This window comes from Platalea leucorodia (assembly GCF_965183815.1).
Source record: "Platalea leucorodia genome assembly, chromosome: 13".
Classification (NCBI taxonomy): Eukaryota; Metazoa; Chordata; class Aves; order Pelecaniformes; family Threskiornithidae; genus Platalea; species Platalea leucorodia.
In genome coordinates, this window is record NC_138835.1 from 768,104 (window position 1) to 783,211 (window position 15,108).

The following is a 15,108-nucleotide window of genomic DNA, read 5'->3' on the forward strand; positions in this document are numbered from 1 at the left end:
ATTGCTCACTAGCTACACAGCTGTCCCCAGGCCTCGGTGGGCGTACGGGGGCACATGAGAGCACTCCACGTCCCCCATCAGGGAAAAAAGAAAAACAAAAAATCAGGTAGCCTGGTCACTGTAGCAGCAAAGGGGCAGTAACGTCTTGAGCTGACACAGTTACTTGGGAGTGAACCTATTCTCAGATGAACTGCAGTGGTTTAAATCGGATGGGTTTGGTAGTAAAAAACATCTCCTGTGTGGACAAGCCTGGTTTCACTTCCGTATAACACAGCAACGTGTAATGGAGGGAGAAAATGAAAGTGGGAAACCCAAGTAGTACACGGGAACTGAATAGGAATAAATGAACTCACTAATGAAATCAGTTTTAAACAACAAAACAACTGCAGAAACCTGTACTCTGTCTCTCTAAGAAGAACAGCTCCCAAACTCACTAAGAATAACCCCAACAAATCTTATTACAAAGTAACTCAAAACCAATATAATCGGTTTCTTTGTACATGCACCCTGACTTTGTACATACATATTTCAAGTAGAGCTGAAAAACGAGAGGAAGGTACGTTACCCATGTGTAAAAGGCCAGGCACATTCTCCAATATGGTATCGAGTTTCTGCTCAAAGTCTCTGTCACCTATATTTCCTTTAAAAGCTACAAAGATCGTGGAATCCTCAGGAGCAGCCTCCTGTTTCAGTTCATCTTCCTCCAGTCCTGAATCAAAATCCACCTCTAAGTCTTCCATAGCTGAGGAGTACAAGGAGGCATATGTATCTTTTAAGTTAGGTAGATCATCCCAAACCATTGTTTCCAACAATGGGAGCCTGTCAGACGTTAAGGTGATGCTTGGAAGGGAAAAAAAGAATTGCAGTTAAGTATAATAAGCATGTAAAGACATTAACAACTGCTTTCAGTGGCACATAAGCTCACTGACAGAAAAACCTACCGGGTGGCCCAATGCTGGGGTCTGCGAGACAAACTGTGCGACTTTGAAGACGGTGGCCATGGCAGTGTCCAAGCTGTTCGTTCACCAGAACAAACAGAAGCGGTTTCCTGACAGAATCCTGCCGCACGTGACTTGAGAAGTATTCCAGTTGACCTAAATGATAGTCAGGTAGAAAGGAGGGTAGAGGGAAAAAAAAAATTAGTAAGAACATCAATTACATTCATCTATCGTACAGAGGACAAGCAAGCACCCAGTACCAGTCCTGCAGCGCCTGACTGCCAGGAAATTATATGACTGACAGCAATACTTTAATTACAGAAAGAGGAAAAACCCACCAAATTTAGCTTTAGGGACTGCAGATGCAATAGGCACTCCTTTGTCCAGCAAAGCAGTAGGAAAGCCACAGCACATTTTCACCAGGAGAAATATAGCATTTGACAAATATTCTACTCACATCCAGGGAAATCTCAGGCATACTATGCCTTCTTTCTGTAGTTTGTAAAGACTTAGGTGTTTTCAGCCGCTTATGCACACTACAACCTGAAATTTGCTCCCCCTGTGCTAGCCCACAACTCCCCCCATGCCCCTGTTGAGCTTGGATAAGAATGAATTTAGCAAATCACATCACACACCTGATGTTTTTCACTTTGCAAAACGTCTAGACTTCGCAATAAATTTTACTTGACGTTATGATAGTAATCTAAGCTGTTATGCATACAGAAGCACAACCTACGATAAAAGTTATCCCCACATCTACAGTGAACAATACCAACGCTTAATTAAGATACGCGTTCTTCCGCTCCAACACAAGCCGTTACAAGGGCTACGGCACCGACTCCTCCGGGCGAGACCTCTAGTCTCACGCTCGATGCTTTGCAAGTATTGCTAAAAGATTAAAACCATCTCCACCAACAGCCAAGGCTGATGTCAAAACCAAAAAAGGGACCTGGTCCTGGGCACCGCTGCCAAAAACAAATCAATTCAACAGCCAGGACTGTCAAGACCTCGTAACTCCAAAGCCGTCGGCATTCAGCACAACCCACCCAAAACATTCAGTTCGGGACGACATACCCCTGGATGGGATACAGATTGGGTTTTTGGCAGAGGTTCAAGTTCCCATCGCAAATTAAAACCACAACTCTGAGATGAAAGGTGAGCTGCAGATGCTGGCCAGAAAAGAGCCTTTTTTAGTTAAAAAAAAAACAAAAACAAACAACTATGTTAGACAAGCTTAGATTCAACTCTACGCTGTTTGCACACCCGCGTAACATTGCTGAAGGGACAAGGTTACAAATGAGAAAACAAGGACTCGGAAGTCACAAAATACCCTCGGCTTTTGGTCAGGTCTCTACGCACACACCTACTGTGATTTTACAACATACAGGGTATTTTCTCCCTCGCATCCCTGCACCGCACAAGGCAGGCAAAATGGTATTAATGAATAAACATCTCTCTTACATATAGTTACTCTCTTCATACTGCAGCACCAGGCCTTCCCTCCCAAACACGGCTCAAATCTCAGATTAAAAGCAAAGCTAATTTTGCCTCACAAGCTCTTCTGCAGGCCTGCAACGGAAAGTAAGTAAAAACGTTTCACAGACACTGATCTATTTCCATACTGCTTTCATAAGTTACTTATTATTACCATGGAAATTTTAAAGATGGGGAATAGAGACAAAAATTTAAAAAATTCATTACCAGGTGAACATGGAGACAATTAAATCTTTTTCTCCCCAGACTCCTTGCTGCTCAGCTCTGTATCTAAATCACAGGTCTGAGTGTTTGGCACCTCCATTGAGTTAAACTACTCAGTTTCATGTCAGGTGCCCAGAAAATGAGAATGGCAATTAATAAGCACCTATGAAAAGCTGTTTTAATTGATTTTCACACATAATTTCTTGGGACAGGGAACTTCCTTACCAGAGCTGGCTTTACACCAACCAGGAGAGAATTCCTTCTCCATTCCTACATCGTTCATTACACACACACCGACTTCAGGGAGAAAGGAGCTGGGAGTCCTACACGAATAATCTTTTTAACGACCAAGCGCAGTCATTCTGTGCACTGAATGAGGCAAGCACCCTGTGAAACATAAGCACTGTATTTTGAAGAAAACTACATAGAAAATTATTTATCTGAAAATCTTGAGTAAGTTTTTCAGGGAGAGAAATCTCAGCTCAATATACAGGCTCTTACGTGCTGAAAAAGCACAATTACTTGGAGGGGATGGGGTGTTCCACCTGCAGCAAGAAATGTGAGTACTTCTGACAATCCCTGACACCAAAGAAACAGAAATTCCTCTATAAGAACACAAACATTTCAAATCTTTTTCTGAATGGAAGTGTCTGAAGCAGCCATGTTCTCTGTGAAAGAGCGGCAGACTCCCAGACTGCCTAAACCGTGGTTTTAAAGACCTTGTGAAAATGCTGCAGCTTAGACCAGATTCCACCAACCTCGCCTCAACGTGCCAAAATTGGACAGAATTTCTTGAAATTATGGCCCTTCATGAACACTACTATAACATAGTTTGCTACATCCCGAAGGACCACAGGTCTTGTTTCATTTGACTCAGAAAATCACAGGAGTGCAGGAAAAGCTTGAGTTAAGAAAAAACAAGATTGAGCTTTAAATTTTACTTTCTGGATAAGAACATGTAGCTACAGCTCTCTTTGCACTTTTTTCCCCACATTACGCTCCTCAAGGATCTCTGCTACATCCATCTTCCCGCTCTCCCTCCCAAACACACGCAGCTTAGTCCGTTCCTACATTCAGGTATAATTTATCTCAAGTATGACAGGAGGAAGTAATGATTTGCGAAATCTTCCTCTTCAGGCAGAGCACAGCACGCCGTCCATCTCAAACCAAATGAATCCCAGCTGCATCCCTCGTCCTAACAAATTCTGTAATCTCCCGGTTATAGGGTTGACTTCCATAAATCACGAGCCTGCACATGACCATAATTAGGGTGCGCCTTCACTCAACGCTCTTCCACACAAACACAAAAAGCCTTCGGCATAAGCACACACAGGTAAAACTCTGGTCACTCAACAATTCCTGTCAACTAGATGAACTCCCAGCAGGCTACAGAGTGTCTCTGATGAGCGAGAACCACACCTGAATGGATGCGCATAACCACAGCACGTGGCACGAACTCGAGCATTCGTGCTCGCACGGCAGCACAAGGTCGTCTCCGAATATCATCCTCCGTTCAGAGAACACGCGTGGCCTCCTTCCTGCCCCTGCCCCCTCTTGTTTTAGAGTTGCCAATTTAATATTTCCCATCACACAATTGCTTCTGGAAACTCAGAGCAAGTCCAGTGCTACCTCGTGGCAACATCTACCCATGAACCTGGCCTGGGACAGGCTACAGAAGCATAACAAGTGTTATGCTTGTTTATTATAAAGTTGGTGTAATTCAGTATAATCTCATTATTAAAAATATGTGACTGAAGTAAGAGAGGCGGTGATAAATAGCCAGGTAACAGACTAACAACCAAAACGCACCTGCAGTATCGCCTGGGGGTCAGGGGTGGCAGGGGACAGCCCGTGAAGACCAGCATGTCGGAGCTGAAGGACACAGAGCATACCCCGGGCTGCTGGGGCGGGAGCTCCCGGGCGCACTTAGCATACGGATAAAACAACGGACCGACTGAAATGTGCCAGACGGAGACTCTCCAGAGGAAGAATTCAAGTCGGGTACAGCGATGCCACAGTCTAGAGCTGGGCCGATGGACAGCGGGGTCCCACCGCACGCCCCGGGGAACCCAGGAGGCAGTTTGTCACGCCACGTGTTGGCCCCACCAGCAGCCCTGATGGTAAAAGGAAGCCTGAGCGACAAACCCAGCGCCACGGGGCTGGGCAATACTTAGAAAATCCGTCCAGTCCCTGGGAGAGATGGGATTAGAGCAAGATCTGAAACAGCCATTTGTCGCTCACTGGGGAGCAGCTGAACACGGGAAAGCCAGCAGGCTCTGGAGCGCCAGCACCGCCGGATGGAAGTGCTGGTCTCTGGGGTTAAAAAAAAAAAAGAAAAAAGAAAGGAGAAAGAAACTGGTATCTTGGTATCCTCATCCCAAGATACGCTCACCCGATCCAAACTTAAGGTTATGTCAATTTGTTTCTTAAACAGAACTTGAAGCCTCTGGTGCTGCTTTCTTCTAACCACTGCACTACACCAAGCCAGTAAACCAAACCACGGCTTTGTCTAGCAACTGGTCCGGGGTTTTCTGCCACACAGTCTATTGATTTACAGGCTGTTTATACATTTCAGGCAACTCAGAATAAACACTTTCACAACTGATGTCACACCAGAACATGCACCCTCTCAAAACAAATATGCAGGGAGCCCAATTAAATAAAAAGTACCAAAATCCTGCTCTAAGCCTGACAGAGTACTCTTCCAAATTACACAAAAGATTGGAAAGGGTGCGAGCAGAAGGAAGGATGGCCTGACGCCCTTTACTAGGAGATGGCAGAAGTCAGCACTGAGCAGAGTCCTCGTCCTCACACTGACCATAATGTAAAGCTGCAACAGGGAGGAGGAATTAAAATCAGTCCAGAAATGAGACTACAATCAAGCCCCTTGGGGAATCCAGAATTGGGAGTGAGGAAAAAAAGTCTTTGATAGCAGCAGCAACTTAATTTCCAAAGGATACAGAACCCTCCTTGCTTCTGCCTTCATCGAAAAATGGTTTTCAAGCAACTTTCAAGCAAGGGGGGGGAAAAAAATGTCATTGGGAAAAAAGCATGTCTTGAATAACACGCTTGAAAGTTTTCTTGTTTCCTTTGTTTTAAGTGGCAGTGAGAAAATAAAGGTATTTATTAAGTTTTTCAGGACGGCGATGGAGGAGGTTCAGCATTGCCAGAATACTGTTGAGAAGATGGCTTTCTTTTCATACAGAACATACACACACGTGCACCTACACAGGCATACTCTTCAATTGTGCCACCTATAAAACCCAGGAACACTCTGACCATAACGCTGTGTTTACTGCAAACTTGTTAACAGTGCATTATCCTCCTACAACTGTTTCAACCTTTTGTTGCCTAGCGTAGTGATCCTGGAGCTTGTTAACTCTGACCAATGAATAAACCTATGAACACACACAACCTTTCTACGACACAAAGATTAAAATGACATCATTGTTTTCGGCAAAAATACACAAAAAAGGACTTTTAAACAAATTCTAGGCAAGTGTCATATTGTTACACGAGGAGAGTAAATAAGGCTAAGAATCACTGTTCTGATATGAAAGAATACCTTAAAACAAACTTAAACATGCAGTAAAATTTCCTCTGAAACAACTTAGCTAGGGGCAGCTCCAGGAATGTGGAGCTTCAAACTTTGGCATTAAAGGGGCATAACACCAAGAAAGCGTCTCAGCTGTCCTCCTCGGGAGGAAGGTCGGAGAACAGCTACAAACCTGACGGCAAATGCCCTGGACCCTCTATGGCAGGCTGCAAAGTCAGCTCTGGAGACGGCCCGACCCTTCAAACACACACAAACATCAGAGGCAAGGACCTAGTAGGTGGACAGTTAGGAGGAGAATAGCTAAGAACAAGAGATATTCGAATGCATCATGCGCTTGTTTTACCTACCAAAACAAATTCCACAGCTTCAGTATTTTGTGGCATGCAACAGGTCTTCAGGTAATTCCAGACTGGCAAACATGGTTAAACAGCAACTCCCAAAAATGTAATCCTGAAAGAAAACCATCACATTTCATCAGACAATGATGCAAAATAACAAAAATACTGAATATAACAGTGAATACCTTGATTTTTAATATGCAGTTTTGCACCAAATCCAACTCTCTCCTTAGTAATGTAAAAAGCATGTGTTACTATATTCAACTATCAACGGCAAAAACTGAGGACCTGGAAGAATCAACCTTTCATTATAAGCAAAAACCGGAATAATCCCTTTGGCTGGAAATAACATTTTGTTCTTCTAAACAGGGCAAATTTTATCTAGAATAATGTATTTATTTAAGTCTTAAGATGAACTCTTCCAGATTAAATTCATCTTCAGAAAAGAGAAACTGGCACAACTAGGATGCACTTCAGCTCATCCTAAGCAGGCGCCTATACCGGCTCAGGTTAAGCTCGTTCCAGAAGCGCATTACGAGCCCTCACGGCCACCTCAGCCGGCCGTTTTTATTGCAGGTAGCCAACAAAGGGAGGTGAATCCATCCCCAGAACCTGCTCCTGTCCACGGTCTCATCGAGTTGCACTCAAACCTCTCAGGGTAATGAAAACGCAGCAGTAAAGCTAATGGCTTCAGTGAAAACAAAACACCGCCCCTCAAATCAAAATGATTTATATTAACATCCCAGCGCTGTTTCGCAAGCAAATTTTCTGCTTACGTGCCAGCCTGCTCACCAGTGGGGAAGGGGCCTACCCAGAAACAAACTGGGGAAGCAGAAGAGGGAAGACGACTCAGGAAGCCAAAGCAGAAATTTGCTGTCTTCTATCCAGACGACAAAGTAAAATCGCTTTGAAAGCCTCAGCATTGTGCCGCAGCCTTTGCACTTCTGCCAGCCCAGCAACTCGAAGGGAAGGGAAGAGTTGCGTTGCATCAGACCGTATATGTTTTGTAGCACTTTTAGTAGTCATCTAACACTTCTCAACCTCCGGTATCTTCTTCTATTTCTAAATAAGCATTGTAATTCAAGAAGCAGCATAGTACCGAGTAGAAGACCTGAGTGGCTAAATCATAAGCAATAACTTTGCTGTTTCCAGCTATATGCAAACCTGTCTAAACACCATGACGGACACCAAGCTGACAAGCAAAACCAAAATCTGAAATATGAAATTTTAATATCATTCATTAAGTGTAAGCCAAAACTAAAAAAGCTTTCCACATTCTATAGCAGATACTGCATTAGTTCTACTTTTTCACCCTTTTTATAAAAGGATGTTCCACAGACTATTTTAGACAGCCTGAAATTGAGTCACATAACAAACTGGCTGGTTATCTCCGAAGCCGTGCTAAGAGTTCACGTGAAAGGACGGTCCCTGCTTGCCCAGCAAAAGCTGTTTTTAGGAAGGCCTCAAAGCTGACAGACGTCAGCCCCCGTTCAAACTGTCCGCGCCTCAGCAAGGCAGGGGCAAGAGTCGACGTTTGGCTGGAGGGTGGAGAACCGGTGGGAAAATCACCTGAGCTCCTGGCTGCAAGGAACCGAGGGGCTTTTTGTTCCCCCAGTTCCCCCTTCCGAGGGGAAGGGCGGCCCTCCCTCACCACAGGCGCAGGGTATGAGATGGTCTGCGGACACCCCGCTGCTCCAGAGAAGAGAGGACTGGGAAAGAGGGGCTGCCCTGGCAAGCTCCAGCAAGAAACTGCGGACGGTCAGCCCAGGCTACGGGAAGAAGAACAATTGATTGCTGCTGTCTCCATTCCCGTTGTACACGAGACAATGCCAAATTTGCTTAAGGAAAATAACTAATCAACATTGATTCATTAAGTCCAACTTTCATCACAATAAGTTATCTGATAGAGACCTTGGAAATGCCTGGAGACTGAACGCATACCTTAGCAGACACGCAGGAATCCATACGAACAGCCCCGTGACGCGTTCCATCCACAGAAAGAGTTTTGTTTAGAGCTTACGCTTTCCCAAACGTCAAGAAAACAAAACAAGTCAGTCTACAGGCAGGCAGGCTTCACTCCCTCGTTCCGATACGGAACGACTCACCTCTCCTCCTACTGCTCTGCTGCACTCCCGTAGCCCTCAAGCATGGAACACCTAAACCCAAGTGTTTCTGACAAGGAGAAAACTACAGCTTGTTATAACGCGTATGACCTTTTGCAGGGACATCTTGATGTATTTTGACAGCAGGTTTAGTGGAACGTTGGTTTGTTAAAGTTTCATAAAGTCTGTTGAAACCCCGCAACTCATGCCAAGCTGCAATGGACACGTCTCAACTGAGCCATCAATTTTTATTTCAACAGAATTTGACTGACGACATCATCACGGTTGCTTTAAAAAGCAAGATGGTAACTCCAGAACAGGTTTCAACTGCAGCTAAGTTAGCCACGTAGAAATTCCCAGTTTTGGCAGCTGAGAGCGCAACACAAGGCGGCTGCCGGTCTTCTTCCTCAGTCGCACGTTAACTCGGAATCAGCAATTCTCTTGGAAGCCGTCGTCTACGCAGTCTAATATTTGATCAATCAATTCCCACTAGCTGAATTATTCATTTCACACGTTAAGGATGTTTCCATTTGGAAGAAATGCACCATAGCCTGTAACAGACGAATACTCTGACAGAGCTTTGCAGGATGTAACTTTTCACAAAGACCCATCAATGCAATCAGCAAACAAGTAAATAAAATAAGACGCTATTTAAAATCAGATGCATCTTGACAAGAAACTGTATTTTATCTTGCCTTCCAAAGGCTAGGAGAAAACTCCTTTCCCAGTAGCAATCTATTCATTGCTTGTGTTGCGACAAGCTTTTTATTTAAAGCTGAATTTAACCGCTACCAAACCCTCCGGGGCTGACTTGCCCCACAGGACTCCTTTATCACCAAAGTCTCACTGAGCTTCATAAATGCCGATATAACCAGTCCAGGCATCCTTGCGATTACCAGTCCTGAACTACGCTGTGACTGCAAACCGCACCTCTTGTTTATTGCAGTATTCCTCCTGCTTACATGTAATAAAAGTCTAGGAAATTTCATTGAAGTTTTTAAAATTCTGAAATGTTATAAAGTGTGATGAAAAGATTTAAGCTAAAACAAACAGCTTAAAAGTAATTCCTTTGATATGAGGCACTCAATAATAAGAAGACTGTTTTCCCTGACCACAAAAAAAAAAAAAAACTCCATATAACAGAAGCGGGTATAGCTTTTGTTAAAATCAAGGTTGTTCCGAGAGTTTCCTGATTGTATAAAAACTTGCAGCTTATTTTGTGCTGCTCTGGGCTTTTGGAAGAATCAAATTTCAGAAGTGTTATTTATTGTCACTGCTGCTATTAAGAACCAGGTAATCACTGGCCAGCTTTGCACCTTCTGGTAAAACTGGGATGCAACAGCACCAGGCAGCAACGCGCCCTTGCAGGGAGGGGAAGAGCACTCCAAAAAACCCTTAGAAGGACCACTTTCCCACGCTGCAACCAAAAGATGAGGCGCTGTGGCTTGCCCAGTGTTATTCCTAACTGAGCCTCACCAAAAAAAAGCCTGGTAACGTTTTTGCCTTGGGAGGTTCAGGTCCTACAGGCGCTGTCCCGAGACTGCAACCGGTAACCCCTCGGCTTCTCTGGGGAAGAGACCCATCAGAATTGCCAACACGAGCCTTGCCTCTCATCTCCCGCGTGCTCCCCACTCGCCGCCGGGAAAAACGGTGTTACTACAGATGCCGAAACTTCCCGTTTGTCGGGAAGCAAGGCAGAAATAACTCCTCACATTTTCCTTGTATCGCCCAGCAAGGAGGGAGCTTGTGAGCGGGCCTGCGCACACGGATGCAGAACACGGGGGCTAACATCTCATTCCGCCTCCGTAAGTACGACCCAGGAACCGCGACGAGACACGCACTCTCATGCTGGCTGCGCAGCCTTGGTAGGTCGTTTGATTTTTAAGAGACTAAAGATCATAAAGTGATACGCATAGGACTCGGAGAATTTAACAGCATGCATCTTTCGGTGGGAATAACCAGACCATTCCCTTTCACACACCAAGCCTCATGCTCAGGCCCCCACATAGCCAGCTCAGTACAAGCAACCCCCTGTCCCGAATTACCAGTTTCCATGAAGACAAGTGAATTCAGACAAGGCATCATTCACCTCCTGGGCTTTTCTATTTTCACACCAATCTGATCCAAACCCCTCTGCACGGCTATGCTTCAAGACTACTCGTTCCAGCTGGAGGAGGAGGCAACTGTCCTCAGTTCCAAAGCGACGGTGGCTCCCACGAGCTGCGGCCTCCCCTGCGCGCCTCCCGCCTTCGCCCCAGCTCCCAGACCGGCTACGCTGCGACACGCACTGGCCGCCTCTCCTTTTTCCCAAATACGTAGAGGAGGGTTACTCACTGTGGCACAGCCGCAATATACGCGACGGAATTCACTTGTGTCTACTGTTCATTACGACAGTAGCAATTTTTGATGTGCAGTCGAGTGCAGGCGGGATGCTGTTAATAGCCTCAACTAATGACAGAGGACACACTGGACAGAAAATGACCCCCAATGCCCAACGGACTGGAAGAACCCCAGGCTCCCGGACCCCTGGAAAACTTCCACTACTATCCATCCGTCCGTGTAATGCAAAGCTTAGATGAACTTTCAACTCCAGCAGCATCACTGAAGAGACTTTTTCCCTTCCTTCTTATTAGCCAGGACACCAGACGATCCAGGTTTCACACACCACCTCCAGCCAAGCCTTCCACTGTCGTTGTGTACAAACTAAGGAACACGCTGACTACGTGGCTGAAACGCTCAGTTATCCACAACGGGTCGTTCCTGCTGAAGAACATCTGCGATCCGCTCTGGAGGGGACAGCAGAGTTCCTAACAGCATCAAGACAAAACACAAAAGAGCCACGGCTTCGGGAAAGCAAAGGCGCGTTGGTCGCCTGGCTGACAGACGGAGAGCATCTCACCTGGCGCCTGACGAGGCACCTTCCCTGCCTCCGCTCTGTCATCCAGGATTAGTCCTCCTTCCACTCCTGCCCCTTAACTGTCCCCATCCCTACGCACTCCCTCCCGTCACTTCTGCTCCAGCCCCGCGTTAAGGAACAAGTTTATGCTTGAGCACGGTTTTTGCAATACACAGGGGTAAGTCTCGCTGCTCAGTGGCCTACAGGCCACCGGGCCTCCTGCTCGCCCGTATTCTCATTCTCTCTGGGCCACAGCGTTCGTATTTCTCAGCAGCGACCACATGGTTTTGAAACAGACGCCAGCATCGCGCCTTTGCCTCCAGAGGTGCACTAGTGACTGACAAAATGTCACTATTGCCCATGAAATCAACCGTTACAGCCACGTTAGCTCTCCGATATCTTCAGCAGCAAACCCTTTGCCACTGCCAACCTATCAAATTTAGTCTCTCCGTGTAACTCAGTTGTAACTCCAGCTTCTATCCAAAACCAATCAATACAGCAGTAGAAAATAAAAATATACCGTAAATCTGTTTAGCGGTTTAATTATCAGTTTGAAACATTTAACATCTACTACAAAGGCACGCAATCTTTGACAGTATCACACTTACACAGAACAAAGAGCGGCATTACGACTGCTCAGCAGAATTTACCTCTACACCCTCCTATTTTCCAGTATTTAAGCCACCGAAAAATGAGAACACTAACGCTGGGTTCAGAGACGCGCAGGGGGACCCGGATTTCTCAGGTTTCCCCACACACCGTTGGTTTTTATTGTAAAGAAGCACCTATTTTTTGACTAGAATAGCGTAAAATTACCGCATCAGTTGGAAGCCTGTTATAAACAACTCCTCCCTCCAAGCCCTATAGAAGAACAGGCTGGAGAGCGCTGCTGGCAGCTTTTCCAGCCAAAACACAAAGCCTAACGGAACACCCGTCTCTAGGTTTAAAATATTAAGAAACGTCACTTCTCAACAGGAGATCAGGTCTGCGTGCAGCCTCCCTCGCTTTGATTCTCCTTCCTCTCACAGGCGCGTCAGGACACAGTCCTCCTGTGAAAAACCTCCCGGTTCAGCCAGCTGACTTCCAAAGGAAGCCACGCGGCTCAGGGAGTGTTTGAAGAGCGTATGAATTTCCAGCAAACACCTTGATGCCTTGCTGCAGGTAGCGCATTTAATCCAGAGGCCCGCAAACCCGGCCATTTTGGCTACGCGCCTTGAGACCTTTGTTGCCCTCTCCACAAGATGCAGAGAAGGGCTGGGAGCGCTCGCTGTAACTGGAAAAGAGCTGCTAAATCCCAAAGCCGTGCTTATTACACTTGGCGACCTTTTTTCAAAATGCCAAATTTGTTCTCTGTGGTTGCTTTCTCATACGGGAAACGCTGAGAGACGCCTTAGCTGAAGAACCGGGCAGAACGGCTACAACGCACAATAATTATAAACACCAACAAGAGGCACTGTCTTTCCTCTAATAAAATTCAAATGAGAGAGGTTTACTGCAGTTGGCAGTCAGGGGAGCGAGCACAAAGCTGCGCGTCCGGAAGCCGGGGGGTTATGAAGAGACAAAGCTCATAAAGCTGCAACGTGCGGGCGGCAGCGCAGCGCTCTCCTTCCCGCTCCCCGAAGCGGCCCGAAGGAATCGCAACCCCGAGCTCTCCGAGGCGCCCGACAAGCGGGTGAAGTTGAGAGAGACGCAGACACCACACCGGGGGAGGGAGCGGGGGAGCCGGTGTGAACGAGTTACCGAGGAACTCGAACAAAAGCTTGGGTTCAAAGAAACGTCAACGCATCCTCGCTGACATCTTACAAAGACGTCAGCGCCCGCATGAGGTCAGGGCTGAGGGGCCAGAACAGAGCAGCGTCCCAGGCCGCCGGGAGGCTGCCGCGGCTGACAGGGCGCGGGCTGCCGGGCCCGGGCCGCGGAGCGGGGTCCCGCGGGGCGCGGCGGAGGGCCGAGCTCCGGGAGACGCGGGGCCGGCTCGGCGCCCGCCCGGCCGCGGCAGCTCCGCCGGCGGGGCAGGGCAGGCTGCAGGCCGCGGCCGAGCGGGCTCACCCGGCGCCGGGCCCCCGGGCCGCGGCCCCCCGCAGCGGGCTGACAGGGCCCGGGCGGCCCGGCCCGGCCCCGCGGGGCGCTCCGCCGGCGGCGGCCCGGGCCCGGGCCCAGGCCCCGCTCCGCGCCCCGCCAGGCCCCGCCGCCCCTTCCCGCCGCGCCGCCCGCGGGCCCGGCCTGCTCCCGCCCGGGCCGCCGGCGGCCCTGACACCGCCGGGGCGCCGCTTCCGCCCCGCCGCCTCCGCCGCGCCCGCCGCCCCCAGCCCCCGCGGGCGGCGGAGAGGCCCGGCCGCGGGCCCGCCCCGCCCTCACCTGGCGCTGCCGCCGCTGCTGGCGGCCGCGGTGGCGCCGCCGCTGCCGCCTCCGCCGCTGCCGCTGCCGCCGCCGCCGCCGCCGCCGCGCCCGCGCCGCGAGCGCGCGCAGGAGGGCGGGGGCCGCCTGGGCGGGCGGGGGCGCGCGCGGGGCCGCGGGGGCGGGCGCGGGCGGGGGTCGCGCGCGGCCCGGGGACGCCGGGGGCAGCCAGCGCAGGACGGCGCCGCTCCGCCTCCGCCGCCGCACGTGACCCGCCCCGCCCCGCGCGCGCCTGCGTCGAGCGCGCGGGGGGGAGCGGCGCCCCCGCGCGTGGGGCCGGTGCGTGGGCGGGGCGGGCGGCGCCGAGCGCCTGTCCCGGGTCCGTCCGTCCGTGTGTCCGTCCGTGCCCCGGGGCACCCCGCGACCCCACCCGCCGGCGGCGGCGGCTCCCTCGTGGGGGTGGGCCTGGGGCCGCGGGGGAGCCGGGGGGTCGGCCCCGGCCCCGGCCCCGGCCTCGGCCCCGACGGCGCGGCCCCGCCGCTCTGCCCGGCCCGGGGGGAGCGGGGCGGCCCGGGGGCTCCCCGCGGGGAGGAGGGGAGGCTCGGGGGGCCGCGGCCTCGCGGGAGCCCCGGTCCCGGGGGGAGCCGGGCCGCCCCCCGCCTCCGTGGGCGAAGGAGAAGGGCAAGGGGAAGCTCGGGAAAAAACGAGAACTGAGGCGCTCGTAGGAAACGAGGGGGAACCGCGGGTTTGTTCAGAGCCGCCCCCCCGACGGCGTCGGGCTCCGTCCGCGGCCCCGCTCTGCTCCGGGCCGCGGCCGGGGGGGCGGGCGGGGGCGGGGGGGCTGGCGGGGCCGGGCGCTCGGCCCCGCCTCATCGGGGGAAGGAGCGGGGCCCCGCGGGTCCCCGTGGGCGACGCCGCGGCAGCGGTGGCCCCGCGGGGCGGCTCCCGGGGCGCGCAGGCCCCGGGCTGCCGCCTCCTGCACACCTCGGCCGTGCCAGAGGCGGCAAGTTGGTACCAAGAGAGCGGCGCTGCAGAAGGGTCCGGCTTTGCTCCCGCCAGCCCGCGCTCGAGGCAGAAAGCTGTTACCTGGCGGTGGCAAAGCAAAGAAACCCGTGGCAGTTACTGCTTGGGGCCGGTAAATAACCAAAAGTCCCTTGTGGGAAAAGCAAAGGCTTTGGTCCTGCAGCAATACGCGTGCTTAACGCCGGTAACCGGAGCGGGTTCTGCGGGCGCCGGGAGGGCT

General features: G+C 50.5%; 2 protein-coding genes across 3 annotated transcripts in view; both read right to left on the bottom strand.

The window, feature by feature from the left end:
* Positions 1-4,704, bottom strand: part of NCOA6 (nuclear receptor coactivator 6) — a 38,001-nt gene extending 33,297 nt beyond the window's left edge. For both annotated transcript variants that reach the window (XM_082326168.1, XM_082326169.1), the window contains exons 1-3: positions 4,446-4,704; positions 942-1,094; positions 566-840 (exon numbers count right to left, since the gene is read on the bottom strand). In XM_082326168.1, coding sequence (XP_082182294.1) covers positions 566-840; positions 942-1,094; positions 4,446-4,501 — 484 coding nt within the window. In that variant the 5' untranslated portion in view covers positions 4,502-4,704. The remainder of the gene's footprint in view (positions 1-565; positions 841-941; positions 1,095-4,445) is intronic.
* Positions 972-15,108, bottom strand: part of AAR2 (AAR2 splicing factor) — a 287,818-nt gene continuing 273,681 nt past the window's right edge. The window contains exons 4-5 of the transcript XR_014229681.1: positions 6,540-6,642; positions 972-1,094 (exon numbers count right to left, since the gene is read on the bottom strand). The gene's annotated coding sequence lies outside the window, so the exon portion shown is untranslated. The remainder of the gene's footprint in view (positions 1,095-6,539; positions 6,643-15,108) is intronic.